At 37.5% G+C, this 22,815-nt stretch overlaps 2 protein-coding genes across 8 annotated transcripts in view; one reads left to right on the top strand and one right to left on the bottom strand.

The window, feature by feature from the left end:
* The window catches only part of LOC141903179 (ras-related protein Rab-37-like), a 22,607-nt gene extending 5,249 nt beyond the window's left edge, over positions 1–17,358 (top strand). For 2 of the 3 annotated variants that reach the window (XM_074791210.1, XM_074791212.1), the window contains exons 3-8: positions 893–934; positions 7,699–7,765; positions 9,019–9,071; positions 10,485–10,607; positions 11,944–12,020; positions 13,365–17,358. In XM_074791210.1, the coding sequence (XP_074647311.1) occupies positions 893–934; positions 7,699–7,765; positions 9,019–9,071; positions 10,485–10,607; positions 11,944–12,020; positions 13,365–13,464 (462 nt within the window). In that variant the 3' untranslated portion in view covers positions 13,465–17,358. Of the gene's footprint in view, positions 1–892; positions 935–4,093; positions 4,161–7,698; positions 7,766–9,018; positions 9,072–10,484; positions 10,608–11,943; positions 12,021–13,364 lie in introns of all 3 variants that reach the window. The other variant, XM_074791211.1, reaches the window with a different exon arrangement.
* A 2,839-nt stretch (positions 17,359–20,197) lies between these two features.
* LOC141904078 (MIF4G domain-containing protein A-like) lies at positions 20,198–22,504 on the bottom strand. Of its 5 annotated transcripts, none has more exons than XM_074792530.1 (5): positions 22,396–22,504; positions 21,844–21,933; positions 21,634–21,752; positions 20,949–21,212; positions 20,198–20,715 (listed from the first exon to the last, which is right to left on the bottom strand). In XM_074792530.1, exons 2-5 carry the CDS (start codon positions 21,926–21,928, stop codon positions 20,497–20,499), a joined length of 687 nt encoding a protein of 228 aa, XP_074648631.1. In that variant the 5' UTR covers positions 21,929–21,933; positions 22,396–22,504; the 3' UTR covers positions 20,198–20,496. The 5 variants fall into 5 exon arrangements, with proteins under 5 accessions (XP_074648631.1, XP_074648633.1, XP_074648629.1 ...); XM_074792532.1 differs by having other exon boundaries at positions 21,844–21,930; positions 22,396–22,499; XM_074792528.1 differs by having other exon boundaries at positions 21,844–22,055; positions 22,396–22,499.
* Between the last annotated feature and the right edge of the window lie 311 nt (positions 22,505–22,815).

Consider the following 22,815-nt stretch of genomic DNA (forward strand, 5'->3'; position numbering starts at 1 on the left):
AGCTGTTGATCTGATCAACGATATCCTCCTCTGCGCTCATCAAATCATCGATTCCAATCTGTCTGTTATTATTGGACAAACTATAATTATTTTCAATCTGTCGCACGCTCCGCGAAGAATTGTTTATTAGTTCGGTGTCTATGAAGACAGGGCTGGTTGAACACGGAAATGATTTATGATTTTATGAATACAGGATAAAATTGACATTTCAAATTGATCTAATCTAAACGTCCATTTATTCATATTTTGTTTCGAGCCGGTATCAAAAATGGAATTTTTTTTCATTACGCTGGATCCAAGATTTTATGCGCACAGTTTTATTTGTGATTTCATTCAAGGTTTAAATATCTACTCACTCTCTTCCCACTCTTTTCACTCGATACTATAGAATAACTCATCCCAGAACTATTACCGATATTGAGATTCCTCCCACATTCAACACTGTCATTTGCAATTTCGTAATAATCGTAAAATCTTTGTTTGTTCGATTATATTGCAGTATGCAGTATGTGTGGGCCAGTCATTTCTAACCCGGATCTCAGTACACCCTGTTTTATATATTTCTTAGGAGCTCGCAGTATTTTTATTGAAGAAATGTTTTTTGTTATTGATGAGATATTTTCATCGGTGGTATATCCTGTACGTTTTATATTGAAATTAATAATAAGGGTGGGTGTTGTATGAATAACCCATTGTATGACACTGATGAGACAGAGAACTATTGTTGTATAGTCGGTGTTAAAAATATAGATCTGAAGTAAATATCTTTAAGGCAATTGCAGATCAAACATCGTCGTCTATTTCATAGACTAAATATTTATCATTAATCGGTAAATATCCGAGAAATATTGTTACTTAATTTGATGTTATGTATTCGCTTTTTCATTTTTAGAACAAAGTTGTGAGCGTTGAAGGAACCAAAGTCAAATTACAAGTACGTATTATGAAATCAATTCAAATATTTGTATATTGCTTGCTGAGAATGCTGCGCGGACCTTGTGTAGAAATGACCGAAGCTTTTTCTTCGTTACCTTTTGTATGAGGTCAAATGGGCGCGTGTTAATGCTTACCAGTTGCGGAAATGACTCCCCTCACTTGCCACAGCATTATTTAGTAACGCTCACGGGCCAAATATGACTGACCTGATCCGTGCAAAATGGTCTCCGTGTGATCGCGACTCATATCAATTGGGATACGTTGAATGTTAGGTAAATGATGCAGTAGCTCATTCTATATTAGATTATGAAAAACCTATCAATCAAAACTTCACGGAGAACAGTACCAGATATTTGGTGTTGTGTGTGTTGCGCATTTATGAAACAAAAATCAAACGGAAATGCTCACCGGCTACAGTCGTCGACGGCGACGCTGCTGGATAAATAATATCGTATCGAATGTTGCTCGGGCAAATATTAATTTCTTGCTTGTTGAACAGATTCCCACAGATTCGATTATAACGCTTGAAGTGACGTGAAACTGAGAAACTGACTGCGACGTTGCACAATTTGACGTATGACATTTAATGAATAGTGCGCAGTATTAAACGCTATCCATTTATCGGCTTAATAGTTCTACCTCGCGGGAGTTGTCGTTTTTTAAGTGTGCGGGGGTGGAAATCGGACTGTCGTACCCCCTGGTTAATTTTATCGATAGCACCGGTGTCATGAAGAAATTAGGGCAATGCCTTATATGGTAGTAAACAGATGATCGTTGATGGAGAATTTTCGTACGGTTTGATTTTGATTAGTGATGAGACATCAAAAGAAAAGTCACTCCTGAGACATCGTCATCTATTTATTGAAATAGTAGATCTGTTCCGTAACCTACACTGGATTGTCATCTTCCTACCCTGTGTCTACTCTCTCGCCCTCCGTGCCCACTCACACAAATTCATAGTTGTCGAATAAACACTGTAATCCGTGTAAACTGTAGATAAATGAAGAAATCCCACACTTCGAATTTGAAATTATACGATCAAATTTATTATTATTAAACCACAACGTTTCGGCTGTTGACTAACAGCCATCATCAGGTGGAATGACCAGAAAAACAAGTTACAAAGCATATAAACTCACAGTATCTAAAATAGAAGCAGTGTGTCAAAACTAAAGATAAACAGACCAAGCAATAAAACATCAACAAATTCATATCTGCGATGGTCTCATTTTCCAAAGTCGTCTGGCGGAAGTCTCTTCCATACATCGAATTGACTCGATACCTAGAGTTCAATTGCTTTTGAAATCAATCGGTTAGCTTTCATCTTCGGGCGGATCTGAAATGAGCTGATATTTAAGCTATACGACGCGCACAATGTAACGCGTAATTCACTCGCAGTAATCAAACGAGACACCCGGCGAAATGTGTATCAATTTATAGTTTGACAGTTCACGACCACTTCGTACGTCCTCAACAACATGTATAGAGAATAGTTGCATCGTATAAAGTACCGGACTGCGATAGTTTCCTATCCTACTGGTGATCGGGGTGATTGCGTCCGTCCGTTATTTAGTTTATCTGGAAAAAATAGTTATTAGTTCAGGCGACCGTGCAGTGTGTGCGGAATCAGAGATCGACTAGTTTGATACCTGACGATGTTCACCTACTGATATAGCGTCCCTAAAATTGGACTCGACCGCATTTCTATAGAATTAATTAGTTATGGTTTTATGTTTTAAATCTAGGCGATCTCGTATGAAAAAATTACTGCATTTGAAATCAACTACCTGAAAGGTCGTCGTTTCATATTGTGATTTGCACTGGGTAGTTGTGGAGATTTAGAATTGAATACAACTTTCCAGTTGTCAATTTGAATAGTCTAGATTTATATCGAATTTGTCAGGATATAAATTCCAGGCGCTGTAATCTGTGTTAATATCCATATTCATTATAACTCGGTTTATAAATGCCTGTTGTTTTTGACAAGTTTAATTCCGTCATATAGAAAGCTTAAATCCTATGTCCATATCACCGTCCACCATTTTTTAGCCTGTACTTCTTCATTTATCTAAATGTTCCAAGATTTATTCGTTCATCACTATTAATAGCGATAAACAGATCAGAATCAGCCGGTATATGAATTTCATATCGTTTCAAAAAAGTGCTTCTTTTGATGCGTGAATGTGTAACGATTACATGACACAAGCTCGAGTTAATCTAGCGTATGTATTCATTCTGTATCATATGTCATTGCTAAGAGGATCTCGAGTTGCCAAATAATCATCTCTCTGGGGCGATCTGCTCTTTTCCCGCCACTGTTATAGCCACGAGTCCCCAGGCGGATATTGCTATGGAAACAATTTTGACTGACTGGTTCAATGCGGTTGTCAGAGTGCGTTGCTGATGACATTCCGTTGTTGGTTGGTTAGTAGTTGTTTCGGGGGGGGGGGGAGATACCTTCAGGTGTATATTCGGGGTAACAATGATTAAGTGAACTCATGCGCGATCTGAAGCATCACTTCGCCGCGATTGAAGATTATAAGACACCTGAATCCAGGATAACTAAAGATTATACGATTGATTTCCGTAACGAATAAAGGCCTCAATTATAAAAGAAATATCCATTTACATCTGACTTATCAAGTCTTCATGAAGACACATCTTGACTCTAAAACAATATTGTTTTAAAATTTGATTTACTGGAAGATCAGTCGCCTTAAGCCTAATGCGCACGACTCAGGAAAACACAGAAACAAACAGATCTCAGGAACTTTGTTTCCCACAATCATGTTTCTTGTTTTTTTTTTGTAAATGCACATGATGCAGGGAATGCTTAGAATCATATTTCTCTGTTTCTGTTTTCCTCTGTAGTGTACATTTATGATTTAAAGACTTGAAATAATGCGCATTCACTCACCGGGGATTGAACCCAATCGTGCTAACCAGTATAGACCAATAAGTTGTGGTCCACTTGGCCAGTAGTTAAACAGCTCGATGTTGCGTTTGCGTTACATAAACATTTCTTCTATAATTGAGGGTTTTAGTATGACATGAAGTTTGTTCCAGTTGAATGATCCTCGTGAGCAGTTTTTATTGTTCGATATATTTGTTTTGTTTGAATTTTTGTTGTTGTTTATTTTTATCTTTTTTTCAATAGATTTGGGATACGGCTGGACAGGAACGATTTCGTAGTATTACGCGTGCATATTACAGAGATGCACACGGTATGTGCAGGATTTATATCATCTATTCCTAAAACAAGCAACATCTAAACAACAACGTAATCGCTTGCTTATAACCCGCCACACCTGCAGAGTGGTTCAAAACAAAGTCATTAATTAATTCCGCCGATTTTCCGACAGGAAATAAATCGCGCGTGCTGTGTGTAATCTAATTTTCATTTCAAGGTAAAATTCTGGGAAGAAAAGAAAACCTGAAACTTGTTCAGCGTTTCACCTTTTTTTCCATGAATTTTTTTCTAAAATTCATTGTGATGTTAATGCTCTATCGCGATAATTGCTGAAATATTCCTACTCGCTGATTGCGGAATAAACTGCTGCTCTATGGTCGTATTGTTATTATGACAGTCACCATGGAAAGCTCTCGATTCTGAATAAATCATGGAAATTGGTTTTATCTGAATTATCAATGAAAACTATTCTATATAGGCACATACAGGTATATATTATACAGTAGTAATCATCAGCAATAACACACCTGACTCACTGAGACTTGATTTGTTATTATGTTTGACATACAAGATGATAGTAATAACTTCAGTTATCGGCGTAGTATGCACCATAGTTAGCGAGTCATTATATTTCTCTGTCTAATGCTAGAAGCGGTGGTGATGGGTAGGTGTGATGGTGGTAGGGAAATAATATCGAGTAACTCTATACTCTTTGATTAATTGTACTGAGCATCGATGCCTTTAATATCTGTAAACTGTAGACACCGGATGAAAAGATCCGTTGAAACAAGATATTTTGTGGAAATTCTATAATTCCGATGGTTTATCAACTGACTGAGAAAACAACCCACACCATATCATTTTCAAAATATGGCCTTATCCAATTTCTTTTCTCCGATCCCTATAGCCCACCGCGGTTATTCCACTCTGACATTCACACGGATATTTTTGTCTCATATCTCGATTTCACTTTAATCTGTTTGAAGCGATTAACACTCGACGACGTTTCCGAGAACTGTTAAATCTATCTTCGCAGATTTGGTCCTGTCTCTTGCTGCGTCTGTTATTTTTCTGTCATCGCCGCTCGTTTTCTAAGAAAGCGATTTAAACTTCAAAGTAACTTTCACAGAATTTGTTAGACTCCGAATCCAGATCTTTCTCGAGAAGGGATCTGCAAATGATTCTTCTAATGACTACCTGACTTTTTCGTTGAGTGTAAAAAAATCTCTGTTTCGTTGCGAAAGCTTTTAATGCGGCTTTTCATCGAATGAAATTGTTTTAGCTGTCGCAGTCATTTCAGACTAACCAACTTTTTCCATGACCGACAGCTAGAACGTAGATTTGTTGCGTAAATACAAACTGTGACAACCACATGGACGGTCAGATGTTTGTGACAGAGCTCACGCTATTGGCTCGGTACTCAACGGCATAAAAATCACCTCACGAAATCTCATAAAACATGTTATTTTAGATTGGAATTGAGGATGTATTTGCCAGCTGAATTTCAATTCGTTACAGTACGCACGGCGAAAATACACAAAACCTACGCTGAAATATCCGGAAGAAATGAGGAAAAACTCAAGAAATCTGACAAATTTTACCAAATACTTCGAAAACTCGGGGAATTCGGATTGGCCACGCGTTTCTTTACATGACTCAATGAAAAATGTGGATTTTTGGGATTTACTCAGGGGAATTATGTCTTGTAACATCAGGGAATACTCATTGATTTTGTAAATAGGTGGATAGTGGCGCCACCCTGCAACAATACGAAGAGAAAAACGAGTTTGAAAGGTTTCGTTGAGCTAGTACTAGTTTATTTCAACGTTGCGCAGACAGCACGTTTCATCAAGATTACGCCCTTAATCTCTCGAGGAAATCTTATTCTCAAGGTTGTATTAGTTCTTTTCGAGGTTTCCACAAATGAAGAAATAATTTTTCGCGATGAATCGCGTTTCTTTACTCAGCGCCTTCTGTTCGCGATTTTGACGAGTTCAGTTCTTTACGAAAGCCGACCGATCGTCGAAACAATCGGTTTAAAATGCTCCGAGTGCGGCTTAAAGCGTGATAGCTGATGATGTCAGGTATTTCAATTAAACCAGAATTCAGCGATAGACCGAGACAAACTGCTTGTATAACGACTATCGCACGTATGACTTGACATTAATTATTGATATCGCGAGACTTTTACCTGTAATCCACGCCGGTTTCGTGATATCGGGTATTTGGTATATCAGAGACCTGTCTGCCCGGCGTTCATGTTCGTGTTTCAGTAATAATGAGCTACAGTAGCAAAGGGATGAAATTGATTCCTTTTCATGTTAATGGCAGAGAAACGTCGCAGACCTACGCGTAGACCTACACTACGACGACAGTGTCAATTTGTGTCCGTTTTATGTGTTCATTATTTTCCGCCCCACTACAAACATCCTCCCACGTACATCCGTGCTGAACTGAGGTCAGTCGCAGTACATACGACGAATGGTTAGTTCTGTGGAGTATCTTTCCATAAAAATGGAAAAAAGAAGTTAAAAAGCTTCCCTGGAGCCAAAATGCGATTCCATGTAGTTAATCAAGAACAAAATGGTCCTTAAAATGAAAAAAATGAGAAATAGAAATAATCTGGACCCACAGCACCATTCCATAATTTGAATATTCAAGGACAAAATGGGCTTAAATGGGCTGGGATCAAAAGCAAGGTGTCATCCCATCGCGTGTCAACTTTGGAACACTTACCCTTGTGGTTATTGTCGGTTTGTGAAGAGGGTATTTTCCGTGTGGGCACGTCATGACTCGACTGAATCTCCGTGTAATTAACCGGGAACGATGTCAGTAGCCATGGTTACTGATGTATGGACCACTTGAGTTTGTCTGTTACCTTCTCCGAGATTGATGAAGTTTTTTTTATAAGACGTTCCCGGCTAATCTTATTTCTTAGTCGTTATTCTATTATTTGATCGGTCGATGCCTGCGCAGCGTATTCCATTTGCGGTAATTATTTCGACGTTCTTAATTGTTTTCCATTTAGATGTTTTCGCGACTACACGACGACAAGAGAACGCCTGCGAATTGCTACACTGTGTTTTAATGCGACGTGCTCAAATTAAAACTTTCAGGTGAAGAGAAACCGACAATTTGAAGGGAAAACTAGGAGTGTATTTGATGACGTTTCGACTCAATACTATGACCAGACCTAACTACCATTACCGTGAGGTTGTAATCTACTCTCTCTGAGGTGTAACTACTCTTTTAAGGGGTCAATTACAACCATAACCTATCTGTAAAATCTATCTATACTAAAATCTATCAAAATCAGGATGATTTCTAGATCATTTTCAATTAAACTACCATTTCCGATTTCAAATCGTGGTCAAAACTATTACGAAGTGAGACACCGAGGTAGTGGGGTCTTCAAGCTCATAGGATTGAATTGAAACGTCAAATACTCGCGTAGATTTTTCTTCATATTGTGGGTTATTTCTTCAGTTGAATTAGACAGTCATTTATCGGTTGAAACAAATAAAACTTGAATGTTTAAAATTGAACGTGTTGCGTATGATGTGTTTTTTCAGATTTGGGATACGGCTGGACAAGAAAGATTTCGTAGCGTTACGCACGCGTATTACCGCGACGCTCATGGTACTTCAATCGATGTTTATATCTGTTGTCTGTTAAACTCCTTTATCGATATTTTAATTTCGCTTTTTATGCCCCATTTTTAACGTTTTAGTCGTCGTGTCTGCGTCGTATTCTAATCGGTGAAGATATGTATCCGATTTCTAGTTTATGAATGCATGAAGAGGCAATCGTTCCGTTTTGTTACATCTTGATCTAAACCGCTGAAGGGAATAAGTTTAGTCGCTGTAAACCAGACTAGAAACTCGGCTCTTTGAGACGTAATCGAAATTCTGCAGACGGATCTTGCCATCGTGTGGTGATTGGCGACTAATTTGTATTCTTTGCCGTGGATCTGTTTAACCGATGTACGAAGTTACACGTTGAAAACATAATGAAATAGTAGTCTTCGATGAGTCAGGTAGAAGGAGAACGCGTCCCTAATTCAAGTCATGATTAAAACTTGTTTCTCGGGGGTTAATCACGAATGACTGAATCGAAGGTTTCTTAACCGCGCGAAGACAACTCGCCATCCAACAGTTGAATTTCGAATTCCTGTGGTTCCGTGAATCACAATAGATGCACTGCTTATCAACTTTATTTTGTATTCATCAACCCTGTATTTTTTGTATTCATTGATTCTCTCTGTGTTGTGCGTGTTGTTTTTATGTATGATCAATCATATATATATATATATATAAAACAGACTTCAGGAGGATTCCACATGAATTATTTATGCGTGTCAATGGCAACATTTTTTCCTCTCATCGGTTAATAATTTTATTCATTTGACTGCAGTAGGGCGTCTCTCTCTTTCTCTCTCTGCGATGTCCTTTTGGTTGAAATTCACCGTCATGAACTTGCCAAATAGCCTCCACTTCGAAAAAGAGCTAATTGGTAATTTCTTAGTAGTCCGACGCGGCTTAGCTCAGCGGGATTAAACACTCCGGTACCATAGCTTCTCATTTATCTAGCTCCGCTATATAGCTTAGTCCCCGGACGATCAGTCAGTCAAACTGATAATAGCTCGTAATAGATTACGTGTCAAACATCATTTTTGGTCAGTGATATTTACTGACTGTTTGTATACATCCCTTTAGAGATTCGCAGTCGCTAAACGCATTCCCGGATTAGGAACTATTCAATACCTGCATGCCTTTATCATATATATATCGATGTTTAATCCAAGGTTATTGTTTATTATATGAGATTATTTTTTGTTTCATCCTTAATCGGATTTTACTAGTAATGAATTTCTATGCACATTTTACTTACAGCCTTACTTCTACTTTACGATGTCACAAACAAGTCGAGTTTCGATAATATTCGAGTAAGTAAATATATTGAATACGTAACATTCCATGTACGTATGATAATTGACTATATTGGAGCTAATGATCGCGTATTGCGCTAACATTACCAGTTCCGGGACTTCTTTTGCTAGAGTTTTTGTCACTGCAAATATTTCCAAGTCTCAACAAGTGAAAGGACGTGGAGACTAATTTACTCGTTGATTAAACATCATTCTATACTAGATTGTCGTAGAAAACCTTTCCGAAATTCGATTGCATTCTGTCATATATTAGCCTCTCGGCTACAGACATTCCTCATGATTTATAAATTGAGTTAATGTATTTGCTTAATTAATAAAACCGTCTGCTATTCCGACATTGTATTGATTTTATATCGATCTGTAGACTTTTATTCCAATTGACATCATTCAAAACTTGTAAATCGATACCAAATGAATATTTGCTAATACTTTATCTGTTCATAGCTACCGTATTGATTTCCGGGGGGGGGGGGGGAATGGCTCATTTTTACTGTGAATTGAAAAAATGTTCTCTATCTCTAAAGATCATATGAATTTTTTTGGAATTATTCAATTTTATTAACTGAACTGCGATAATAGTTTGTGATGCATAATTTGATGCTGGTACCATTGCGCGTAAACCCAACAGTTTCACAAATGGAATTATCTTGTATATAACTTAGTTTGGTTTCGTTGACTAATTAACTGTGACACTTAAGCTGGATTTGCATCCACGCTGACAGCAGCTGTACCAACCCCTCCCGGTGAGATGAAAATCACTTGTTTACCCGTAATCAATCCGAAGGTGCCTCGACACAGATGTCAATTTATTTTTCATATCTCTTGGCCTCTCTCTCAGCTGGTCGAGTAGAAACTGTGAAGACTAGTTACTCTTTACGTGACCACTCAATCTACACTCAGTCGTCGTCGTGTAAGAGTAATTGCCGAACAACTTTAAAAGTATCATTAACTGACAGTTACATAAGTTACTTAACAGTTGCTAAAAAAGCCCCAGTAAAAAACCTCAGATTTATTAGAAATGGTCCGTTATGAGAGGTCACATGTACTTCTATATCTAGTAGGCTCTCTGTGACCACCATGAATGGTCCATGGTGACACTTAAAAAAAAAGTTGAGCTGTAAAACAAAATTCTCCATGCATGTGAAATGGTCTATGATATCTGAGGATAATTTCTATAAAGAGTTTAAAACGTTGTGTCATCAATTGTTATTCAATTTTTTATGATAAATTTCGTTTTTGAATTTGTACATAATGGGTTTTTATCACCTGATTTATTCTAACGCGCTATTCGTACTATTATGGTCTTTCTCGGTTCTGAAGCCCAACCGTTCGGTGAGGTTGATGTTCGGCAGATTCCGCGGAATATTCGCAATGTTGAATGAATATCATTTTCATGCGGTTTTATTGCAGGCATGGTTGAGTGAAATAAACGAATACGCTCAGGACGATGTGGTGATTATGTTGTTAGGAAACAAGTCGGATATGGCTGCAGAACGAGTCATACGTCGTGAGGATGGAGAAAAATTAGCGAAGGTATGTTTCATTTCATCAGCTAAACTGACTGTCACGAGGAATAGTTCTACCTCTGATTCTTTGCTAAGATTCATTTCCATTGTCATTATCTTCTGGAATACTTTGACACATTTTGAAACACTAGATGATTTAGATATTCCAGCGTTCAGGGTCCAGTACATTAAGATGACCGGATACAATTAGACCGTACCCTGCGGCGAACAGGCATTGCTCATAACAACATAAACGCTAGTTACATCAAACATGTTCATCGGATGAAAGGATAATGTAAATTGGATGTTGTCAATGTGCACATCTCTTCATTACTGGGGACTGTGATATACATAATTGTGTCTTGGTCCTAATTAGGCAAAATAGCGAAAGACCACATCGACATCATCGGAATATGAATTGGACTCGGCGTTGAACATATTGCCGCAGATCTGAATACAGAAAAATGACTATATTCTAAGATCAGTCTAGAGTGTTCCAATGCCTTTAGGCTTTCCTCTAACGATGCAGTAGCAGTATTCATTTTTCATCGATATTGCTCGCACGATTGCACCAATCATTTTCAGAGCTCCTTTACGCTGCGCAGTCTCTTGAAAATGTTGCGTGAACTGGGTTTTTTGGCGGATTGTTATGATCTGGAGGATGGCTCGCTAAGCTGAAGAGGCACTTGTTGATCCGTTCCTGACGCTACTCGTTTCAGGCATGATACTAACTCGAATGCTTTAAACCGATAAAATCCATCAAATCATAAACAGTTTTACGCTTATTTCTACCAAAGAACGGTATTTTCTATGGCAATAAAGCCGGCATTTAACGGTTAGAATGCCGGGTATTATATTACCCCTAAGGACATATAGTTGAATCCCGAGTACATCGGTGCACCATTTCCTTCATCGTAATTTACTGCAACAGTGAATTGAGAAGTGATGAAAATGGTAGAACTTCTTTTCCATGTCTGCTGCAGTAATTGGCGTAATGAATCACACCAACTCGCCGATAATGCCCCATCACGGCACTCATTAGCTTGTAAAGAAGTCAGAAATTGCCGTTGTGTGGTTTGGGAATTAGGTCTGATGATGGGCGTCTTATTATCTTGGCATCTCTTCGTGACATGCTGCTTGCACTGTGCTTTTGAATTTTGAAAATGTAGCGTCAAATAGAAATTCATTTTCATGAACATCTGAACATTTTTCCATAACTTCATTATAGGGATCTAGTGCATGCATCTTCGGTGGTCCAATGTGCAGCGCTTATTGGAGAAATCACCGGATAAAGTTCTTCCTACTGCGTTACATCTTTTTTTTTATCGCTATTTAATGTTTGTTGTTTTATCGTTCGATTTCAGGACCACAACGTCGCATTTATGGAGACGAGCGCCAAAACTGGTATGAACGTCGAGTTAGCATTTATGGCTATTGCCAGGTATGTATTTGATCGTCCCTTCGCTCTGGCATCGCTCTCCAACTCGTGGCTGACACTAGCAATAAAACAGATTACACGACACTGTACAGCGTCGTTAACGCTGTTACACACATCACCAGTAGGTGTGCCTTGACTTGTAAATAAAATCGGACACAGTTTCCATATATGAATAGTTGTCATATAGAACGCGCTTTCGTATTCGTATCGTCCTCCGATTGACGGATTTATTTTTCCAGACGTCGATACAGTATTTAACGACGTATAGAAAGAATCATTGATTGATTGAGATTGAATTTTTAAATTCGATTTCAGTGTAAAATTGCGAAATAAATCTCACTTAGTCGCGTTGCGGTTGAAATGCGTTAGCTTGAAAAATGTGTCGTGAAAAACGACGCTAGGAAATGGAATAGATTTTCAGGTTTACAAATAGAGCAGTAATTCATTGAGGGAAATGCGATCCATGATAAATTGCTGGTAGGTTTAGAGCGGTGAAAAATTATTTCACTTTCAAGGGAATTTCTATGATGAATCTTATGCATTATGCATATTATGCATATATTTTGTTAGCATATCTATAACATATATCCGTCTTTCCGAAAAAACCGCTTAAGTTTTCTCTAGATTTCTATTTAGTTCAGCTAAACATGAGAGAATTCCATGCAGTGTATTATTGTTACTGAACTCAGTGGTTTTTCGATTTCTAGATTCATGTTCTCTCTGTCTTGTAGGGGTTAAATGCAAACTTAAGGCTTCTATACTATACCATTTTACAGGCAAAACTAGCAATCGACAATACACAAATTTTTTATTCATCATAACCAATCCTTTAGATGATCTCAGCTTAAATAGATTCGGTTACTAGGTCCATTTTTATCCATATCGATATTGTCTCTTCCTATACGTGTATGGTATATGAGCTGTGTGGTCATTGAGGAGTTTATGCAGACATATCTGTAATTGAGCATATCGCGTTCAGTGTTTTGGGTTCCATCATTAACATGGCTGCAGCCTTGTATAACTGTCAAACGTATTTGGTAAATTATTAACGACGAATGTTCAACGCTTCTGCCTTAAATAATGTGTTTATTGTTCAGGGATTTCAAGCAGAAACTCACGGCATGTTAAGAGGGCGGATAAATGACTTTGTCGAAAATTATTCCATGAAAGTCATCTTCGTTTTCGTGTTCATATTTCATTCTTATCTCAGCACCGAGCGAGTTTCAATTTCGCATTCAATTTTTCGTCATCGGTGAAAATGAGAAATTGTCGCGCGGTTCCCCGAGCCGACGAAGAAGACGACGCAAATCGCATATTTTATCATTCTCTTGTTTGTTTCTCTCGCAGAGATTTGAAAATGAAAAAGACGCGATCGCCAAACGATCCGAAGTTCAGCGTAGCCGATTACATAGAACAAGAAAAGAAGACCGGAAGCTGCTGTAGTTAATACGTACATTCGAAATGTACCGATTACAAAAAAAAAACATTCCTTCAGTCGGCGACCGATGATGTTAAAACACCCGTTTCTGCCTTGTGTTATATATTTGTAATTTTGCGAGACATCACGAGAATGAATCGCGAAATACTTCGAACGACATTTCCTCGTGAAGACATTCTACTATAACTCTGCATGTGATTCTATAACTACGTCTATATGATTGTGGTAAGGGTATGTATGGAAATCCTGGCGACTTTGTCGTCTATCCGCTATGTCTAAATATCTTATGATACGGAGCTGATTTTGTCATGCCTCAGGGGCGGATTTAGGGGTGGTTTCGGGGTCCAGACCCCTGCCTACACATTAGGTTGCCCTTTTCGTTGAGACAAAGATCTTTGAAAATTAGAAATTAAATCGAATTTCTAAAATCCGCAAATTTTGAAACTCAACCTTTCGGAAATTGCATATTTTCCGATGTATGTACATATTTCTTCCAACATATCTAATACTGAGGGAGAACATGACTGGTTTATCTGAAAAATGCCTTTTCTTCTGGACCCTGCTTCCAAATTTCCTAGATCCGCCCCTGTGCCTAAAATTCTATTATCGATGAACATTTTCTGTAAATGATACCGTCATACATACATACATGAGTTAATGGTAGGTGCATGTATCCTCTGTTATCATGCGTTTAGATTATCAACAGAAAAAAAAACGTCAGCCGCCAATAATTGTGATGATTAATCTGTCCCACCTCATTATTATAGCCGTATTATGTAAAATCAATATTTCATCAAAGAATGCTGAATTTTGTTGTTTATGTCGCTGCAGTATTCATGCAATAGTAGCATATACATGCAATGTGTGAATTTTTGGTTTGTATTCCAATCCATTAATCCCCCCTAGAAAAAAAATAAACGGTGACATGAGTGCTTTACGGGTAGTTATATGATTTATGCATGTGATATGACTGTACTAGCCACAGTGATGTTATTCATCTAGATTTGTGATAAACTTCTGAATACCGCGTAATATTCAGTTCAGCGAGCAAGCATAAGAAAATCAAATTTCCCATCAGCTACTGTCGGTATTTCATATTCGAGCTGTTTAGAATTTAGATGAAATTCAGTTTGCAGTTCGTAACGACTTACAATGTAAGTTGTCTTGTGGGTTTTTTGGAAGGAAGCTAGTTGACTGCGTGATCTGGATGCGAGGAAAGTGAGGAAAAGTTACTGTATCTTAGTTGCGGTAAGCCAATACCTGATAGACATGCGGCGGCGTATTCCCACTTGACGGATGATTTCACATTTTGTTATTCGGTCGGCTCATTCATGAGCTAAACCTCATTCCTCTGAGAATACCAGATCGAACGGTAGTCAGTCCAGCGATGTTTGTGCGGTTGTTCCATTACTACAGCGCATATTGGCCATCTGAAAAAATGTCTTCGGAATCATCGCAATTTGACTTCCTGATGTCCTGTGAGAAATCTTACCAACCTTACCCGTGATTTGTATCAGTCTGTTTCATCAAATAAATCACTTTCGGCTTTTTTATGTTACCGGCAGGAATTATGATTTATCATTGTTGCGATTGGAATGTTTATTTTGATCACCGATATGTGCGTTTATCTGTTAAATGAGAATTTAAAGATACAAATGATGATAAATCGCTTTATGAATAGATCACAGGCTCGTAGGTGTTACTGGTATTCATTCGGGCCAAAAATACTGTGATTTAGGTTTCAAAAGATAAAGTGAACAAAAGTTTTTGAAAACCGAGTCCTACCATTATTCAACTGCCATCGTTTTTTTTTATAAAGAGATCTGTAAATCACATCGACTATAAAGGTTTTGCTATAAGAATGGTTTGTTACTAATGCAAGCATCCGTTGTGGGATCACATCACCTGGTAATTAACTCTAGCCTATGACAGGTTGCCTGGTGACAGGTTGTCTGCAGTTCTACCAGATTCTGTGGTGGTATTTGATTCAACGCGTGGCGGGGTTAGTGAAAACATTTCCTGATCTGTTTTTCTTGTCATCATCGGTTAGCTCCGGTTAGCTGCGTGCGATGCTCTCCTAATCAGGTGTTCTTGAATTCTTCAATAATATCTGAACGAAGTAATCATACAAAAACATTAAATAACATCCAAACAAAAACATTCTCAAATTCCAACTTTCTTTCTTTGTAAAATTCTTCGATGACTGCGTATCTGGTTTCATTTCATTAGCCGGTGTCTGTGACTTCTTATTTGAGTTGGCTCCAAACTATTACTGTAGTATGTATGGATGGCAGAATTTGCCTTTTGAATACCCTACTCCTCCGGTAGGTTTCAAAACAATCTTTCTGTTTTGAAGTGACGTAATATAATGATTATAAGATAAACAAGACTCAGTTCTGGAATATTCACGGTGAGTTTTGATAGATTAAGATCGTGAAATTCTTGTGAATATGAAGTTGGATGTTGATGTACTTCTGACGATTATTAGCTGATCGGATTAGAGCTGCAGGATTTGGTCAACACTTGACCGGGGTTGAACTATCGACGTTGATCTGAAGGAGGTTATGAACAATCAACGCGAATCTAATCTACACCCGCGTGCGACATTCACCTCTCTTAATGCTGGTCAAATGATTCTTTATTCAATCTCGAATCTCATGAATCTGAGAGCAGGTACATTTCATTGAGGTGATTGAGCTCGTGATGAAGCTCGTGTCGAACTAATTTGATGGATGAAAGCGTCTACTGGTAGATGAATATCTCTTCCATCTGTGTAAAACAGTGCCAGCAATTTTCAAAGGCGAGTATTTCAGTGATGACTGCTGAAGTTTCGAAAAACCTTCCAGTCTGTGGTTAGTTTCTGCAAAATATTGAATATTTTGATACCTCCTTCATTACTTCGGGAATTCATATAGTTAATGGAAGTGTTGCTCTAATTAGATGGCATATTCTGTTCATTTTTATGATAGTTTTTTTCTGTGGGGGGAAGGATGATATCGAAGCGGATGTTACATTTTCCGACACGTTTTCCTTCTTAATTAATCGGAAGAAACATGACACTGACGATGATGTTGTTGTCTCTATTTCTTTCCCACTTTTAAAAGCTGTACACAGGAAGTAGAACAGTTCTTTTAATCATTTCTGATTCTGTGGGATCAAGATCAGCCATACTGCCTTGATATTTCATTCACTTCTATTTAGAAGGAGTTGTATTTGCGATCACATCAAAAGTTAGTATCTAGGATTAATTGAAGTTTTTGATGTTATACACAACATCATCTCATCAATAATGGCATCATTTTTCAATACTGTAGGAGCTCAGTTTGTTGATGGCTGAGAGTTCCGATGGGCGTCTTGTAATGTTTAACTTTTTAAATGTCAAGAGCTGTGAAGTGCATCTATGAATAACTTGTTATTTCATAGTTTTGAGACAGGGGTATCGACCTTTTATCCAGTCTTCATGCTTGTGTTGTGTGTGTGTGTGTGTTTAAAACTAAACCTTTATGAAGAAATTATTGAATGTTGAGTACGTCGATGCAAGCGGTTTCTTCTATAGATTTTCTGCGTTGTCAAAAATCTGGTAAAATGAAATGCTGGACACTAAAAGATGTTTATTGTAATTAAGTATGTGTCAAATGCTTGTTGAGCAAAAATCTGAAAAACGGCGCTTCAAATAGTATAGATATATACATATACCAGTCAAAAAGCAGTCCCTACATGATAAATATCAGAATTTAACGGTTAATAACTGTATGAAGTAAAGTAAATTTTGCCAGTTGATTTGTGATGCTATACGTCTTTTTGTCTGAGATTTCCTTCGAAGAAATCTTACGACTATGTGTACATGTAATATAGAATAATGTACTGCCCATAAAGAATGTAAGTTTGTCTTATATGTGAATGATTGATCAATCAATGGCAAAAAATCGTTATCGTAATAATTATATTTACATATATGAATACATACATATACATATATATAATATACATATATTTTTATGTAATATTCAAAAGTCCAAGCTTTTCTTATTTTAACAGTTGTGAAACATAATGTGAAGTATATTGCTATGCATACCCATCCAAATTCGTATTCAAATACACTGCTTTGTACATGTCAAGTCTTTACAGACGTGGGCTATATGCTAGCATAAGCTCACTAGACCTCTGTTAGACCTCTTCAACGATTTAATACCAGTCAGAAACACTTAGAAAACATATTTCTGGCTAATGATTTTCCGACTAAAAATAAACCGATCAAAAAGCACAGCCAGCTAAAAGCCAAGAAAACCCGGGCAGAAATGTTATTACCGCAGGCTTGTATTTGGTTAGTAGAAATAAAGAGTGGTACCTCGTTGGTACGAGATGAACGGTACCCGGTATGTCAATACGAACAGTGCCTATTTCTGTTTTAATGATTATTCCAACTAATATCATTCATTCATAGTTTACTGTGAAAACAGACTTCAGTCAGATATGTCTTTACTTGCCGGGCATTTCTGTTCACGCAATTTATTTCAATCCAATGCCGTTAACGGCATTCGTTTTTACTTCCTTAACATCCAAACGATAAAACACAGTTGTCGTGGCAACCATTTAACAATAGGTAGGAAATAAACGATTTCACTTTCATTTGACAGATGATAAAAAGAAACACGAACTTTTGTTGATGTTAGGTGTTGATTAGTAGCCTTTTATAGTCATGCCGAACACTTTCGAGCAAAGCAGTCAAAATTCTAAGCTTTACGTGAAAGTTATTTCACATCCACCAAGAACTCCATTGATCTTCTAATTTGCTGCAGTAAACCTCGCCTGATTTCGGACAAACTGTGGGACCGGTAACATTGGTCCGAGGTTAGCAAAGTATGAGTCAAGGGTTGGAAAATAAGTCAGAGAAATGATTTCGTTTTTGTTCGAGTTAGTCGAAAGTCCGAGTTGGCCTTGTCCGAGTGAGGCAGGGTTTACTGTAGTATATTATATGACATTTGGATGTATTAATTTATGAGTTCATCATGATTCAGCACAAGCCAGACTAGATTATGTCATCCTCAGAAAAACCCATGAATTTTAATTATTCATTCGTATTCAATATGAAATGTTGGATACTTGTGCATCTTTCATGAGTTTACAACAGTATCAATTTCATACAGGAACAGTGATATCACTAATATAGCTGGAGTCTATTCCAAACATCGCTTGACTTGAAACGTAAAACCCTATTTGGAGCATGTGGTTTCAAGTAAATAGTGTTTACCTGTATCTATTCAGTTCAGTGTTCGGTTTCAGTATTTTTGTGAAATAAAATACATGTAACGATAGCATTGATTATGTCAATAGACCTGAGAAACTACGCATGTATTTGAATTTTTAAAATTCCATGTGAATGAACTTCCTTTTCGAATCCATTTAGATGTACAAAGGCTTTAACTTTCCTTCTGAAATCAAAAAAAAACTTAGAATCCAATTTTTTTTTAAGTTTGTAAACTATATCAGTATTTTTTGAAGTCTAAATGAAGAAAGTTTGGACTTGTCGACTGTACAGAGTTATAACGCCTATTGTTGTTGTAATAAATTAAAGGTTTATTATCAAAAATCATGTGTACTTTTTTACATAATTTCTCAGCATGTGATGTTAAAGTGCAGTAAAGCGACTCCTATTAGTTGGACATGCTCTAGTACCGTTCAGACAAAGCAAACCTTTTTACTCCACAACTCTCCCAGTCCATTTTAGAATGGCACCCTACATGTCTAAAATGTCTTCGATGAATGTCGTAATTCAATTTGGCTATTCATTCCCTCTAGTTCTTCATTAGGGTTGGGTTCAGCCAAGGACCTACAAGAAAGATACTGTTATACATCGTCATTGTTAGATTACCAGTGTTAGCTTGGAATTCCAAGGTGTTAGCCAACCGCTAACCTCAATATTATCTACCCATCATGTATAAACTGCCCCTAAAACGGCAGAGTCTAGGAAAGGGCTGATGTAAATAGACTCACCACCTCCGCTGATTTACTTTATACTGGGCATCGACCACAGTATTCCATCAGAAACGATGATGAACAAAATAACATGAACAAATTGTGGTTTGTAGTGTGTTGTAAGGCAAAGGTTGGCACTTTTGGTGAGGAAAAAGTAGCATTTTTAAAGGAATTGCGCCCATGATAGTAGACTCAGTAACTGTCCATCATTTCAATTTCAAACCACAACAATTGCCTATACGACTAACCCATGTGAGAATCATTTTTATTGAGAAAGTGGCTTCAAAGTGTTAGATGATTAAGAGAATTTGATTGAATAAAGCATTAGCGGTGACGAAATAGGTGATTGAGAATTCGCCCGTCGCATAAAAAAATAGATGTCAGAAACTCAACCGTCTAATGCTGCCCCTATGTATAACGATAGCGGATACAATGCGAACTAGTATAATACTCGCTTGCCAAAGTCATTGAACTGCCGTAATGGACAAACTATTTACCAATTTTCGGGCCGGGTTCCAAAAATTCGCCCGTCACAGTAAAATAGATGTCAGAAACTCAACCGTCTAGTGCTGCCCCTATGTATAACGATAGCGGATATAACGCGAACTACCATATAACTAACTCGCTTGCCAAAGTCATTGAACTGCCGTAATGGACAAACTATTTACCAATTTGCGGGCCGGGTTCCAAAAAATCTGAATGTTGACAGCCACATCAAAAGAGCAGAACAGACTTAAGAGAACACTTAAATTTAAATAAAAGGCATATATTTTATAACATCAAATGTTATTTCATTATAAGTACGTATAAATACGATTGTGTTAAAATGCAGGAAACTAAAAGAATCATGATTTGCCAGAGCAGAGCGCAAAACACACTAGTCAATACAAAATTTGACGATCGCAATGAAAATACCATAACATGCTTATCACAAACACAAACATAACTATTGTATGTAAATGACTGGAATGAATATTGCAGATGCTTGGTTTCAACCAGACTAATTCATTATATAATAAAACATTAGCCTAATTTTGCTCCAGAATATGACTTTCAAAAGGCATGTCAACCCTTGCCGTAGTAATATTGTACGGCTCTTTCTGATAACTTCCATCCGTGAGCTCGTAATTCAATGAGTTCCATTAGAGAATTCCTCGTGTCGGAATCAGTATCGGGCTCAATGATCGCGTCACGAATTCTTCCCATGACTTCGTTCATCCTATGTCTATTGCTCTGGCACAAATCGGATCCCACTTCATGAAATACACCACAAAGCAAATCGATCTGAAATTAGATTTAAGATAATCGTGTATTTTGAAAGTCATTGTCTCTCTCCCCATCCAGGAGTGATAGACAAGTAAAAAGTACCCCAGGTTACACCGATACAAACAAATAGATAATTTTAAGCAGCAATAATACCAATGTATGAGCGCATTAGATTTTTTATGGAATTTACAAATTGTGTTGGCGCGAGCTTCGGCAGGCGGTATCAAACCTTGACACGTCGATGCAATTACCTCAGCAATGTTATCCACACTAGGCGTAACACTGAGTTTGAGGAGACAGTCGAACAGAAGCTCCACCAGACCGGTGAGACCTCGACCATGTGGACGGATTCTCTCGTATAATTTTGTGACTAATCTGACGAACAGAATCCAATGTTGAACTCCGACATCTCTCATATTGTCATAATCATTGAACAGATTTCTACATGATGATATAATCGCTTTTCTGAATTCATACGACGGGATGATGTCGCCGCTTTCCATTTCAAATTCAATCTGAAATCAATGATAGCACATAGTGTGGGGTCAGTGATATAGCTATTTGAAACCTGGTCAGCTTCTCTTACAGCTAATTCTGGTACCAATTTCCAAATTCATTAAAACGTAGTCAGTGGCTAATTTACTGTCATTTTAAGATTTCTAAAAATAATTTTTGAACTGATGCAGATTCAAAGGGTGGCCATTTACTGCCAATTTATGAATTCCCTGAGTTTTCCCTAATTATTAAGTTATAACAGAAAATTTTCTGAAGAAATTCTTGGTTTAAAATGTTCCAATTTATTCATTTTTCGTGAATAATGTATTAATCAAGAAATCCCCTTAATTTTCCATGATTTGTTTCTAGATTTTTCTGATTCCCTCAGTTTTCCAGGTCAGTGGCCACACTGAAAGTACGGGGAAGCAGCTGTTTACATACATCACAAATTCTTTGACAGGCAGTGGCGACCACTTTGTAATACCCATTTATCATGCATGCTTTATAAGTGATCTCTTCAGCAACTTTTCGCAGTTCATCGCAATTTAATCGAGCCGGATCTGAAAATATCGGTTAAATTTGTCTTTCAGTAAATTGTAAGTTATACTATAAAACTTGACCCGTAGTGGTACAACTTACTATTATACATACTTGTTAAAGCTAGGCGTATATACGGTTGCGCTTGCTCTGAATAATGATCAAGGCAGAAGTCTTCAAACGTGTATTCTGATGACATATCTGCTAAGTGTATATGATAGGACCTTAAAGTAGGATTACGCAGCAGCAATAGTAAGGATTCACTTCTTTCACGTCCTAGGTTGGGACAATGCAAGCAGGGAGTGAAAACGAAAATAAATTAAGGCCTAAAAAAGAAGACTCGAAAAGTTGAGAAAGGGTTTGGTCTATGTGCTGTGTAAGGTTAATCACACTACTGTCACTGTGGCTAGGAATTGAACCATACCAGCAGACCAGGCAGGCAGGGCTGTAGGGTATTTATTCTTATTGACCAATTTCTATATAGTTCACGCTTATCATCCATAAAGTTCAGTTTTTAGATAATACATAGAAAATTAGAATTGCTTTTGACAAAGAATGACATTTATCCCTTTTCTCATTTCTGTTTCTTTGCTTGTAAAACAACAATATCCAAATTTTACCCAAGTTCCTAACAAATGCATTAAAAACTTGAAAAATAAGTGATACCTTAATGTTTATTCTACGCGTAAAACTGTTAGAATCTGAGTAAAAGTCGATTTATTTCGTGAAAATCGGGAAATCTTTGCTTTACACTCTTCGGGATTCCCCGGAATCCCGTAACACTAAATCACACAAGATGGAATTACAATGACTAAATCGCGGAACGTGACTCGGGAACGTGAGTCTCGCATCGCCGGCTCGTTCCATCGCGAGTCACGCCGGTCTTTGGAAGGTAAAAGAGGTGGCTGTCGTCCAGGACAGGCTGAGCCCTTCCTTTTCCATGTGGGCCCATAGCCAAAACAATTGAAAACAAATTATCATTTGTTATTCATTTATTTTTCAGAAATATATTACAACAATTTGTATGTTACTAGTTTCGCACGGCCGAATGCCGTACTGACGAAAAAGGAATGTTAGAATAAAATG

This window comes from Tubulanus polymorphus, chromosome 4 (assembly GCF_964204645.1).
Source record: "Tubulanus polymorphus chromosome 4, tnTubPoly1.2, whole genome shotgun sequence".
Classification (NCBI taxonomy): Eukaryota; Metazoa; Nemertea; class Palaeonemertea; order Tubulaniformes; family Tubulanidae; genus Tubulanus; species Tubulanus polymorphus.

Excerpts from the sequence above, each read along its gene's own strand:
- LOC141904078 (XM_074792530.1), bottom strand. The coding sequence starts at position 21,928 with ATGTCATCAGAATACACGTTTGAAGACTTCTGCCTTGATCATTATTCA. Across the intron at positions 21,753-21,843 it reads TATACGCCTAGCTTTAACAA|ATCCGGCTCGATTAAATTGC; the intron begins GTATGTATAATA and ends CGATATTTTCAG. Across the intron at positions 21,213-21,633 it reads CCTGTCAAAGAATTTGTGAT|ATTGAATTTGAAATGGAAAG; the intron begins GTATGTAAACAG and ends CATTGATTTCAG.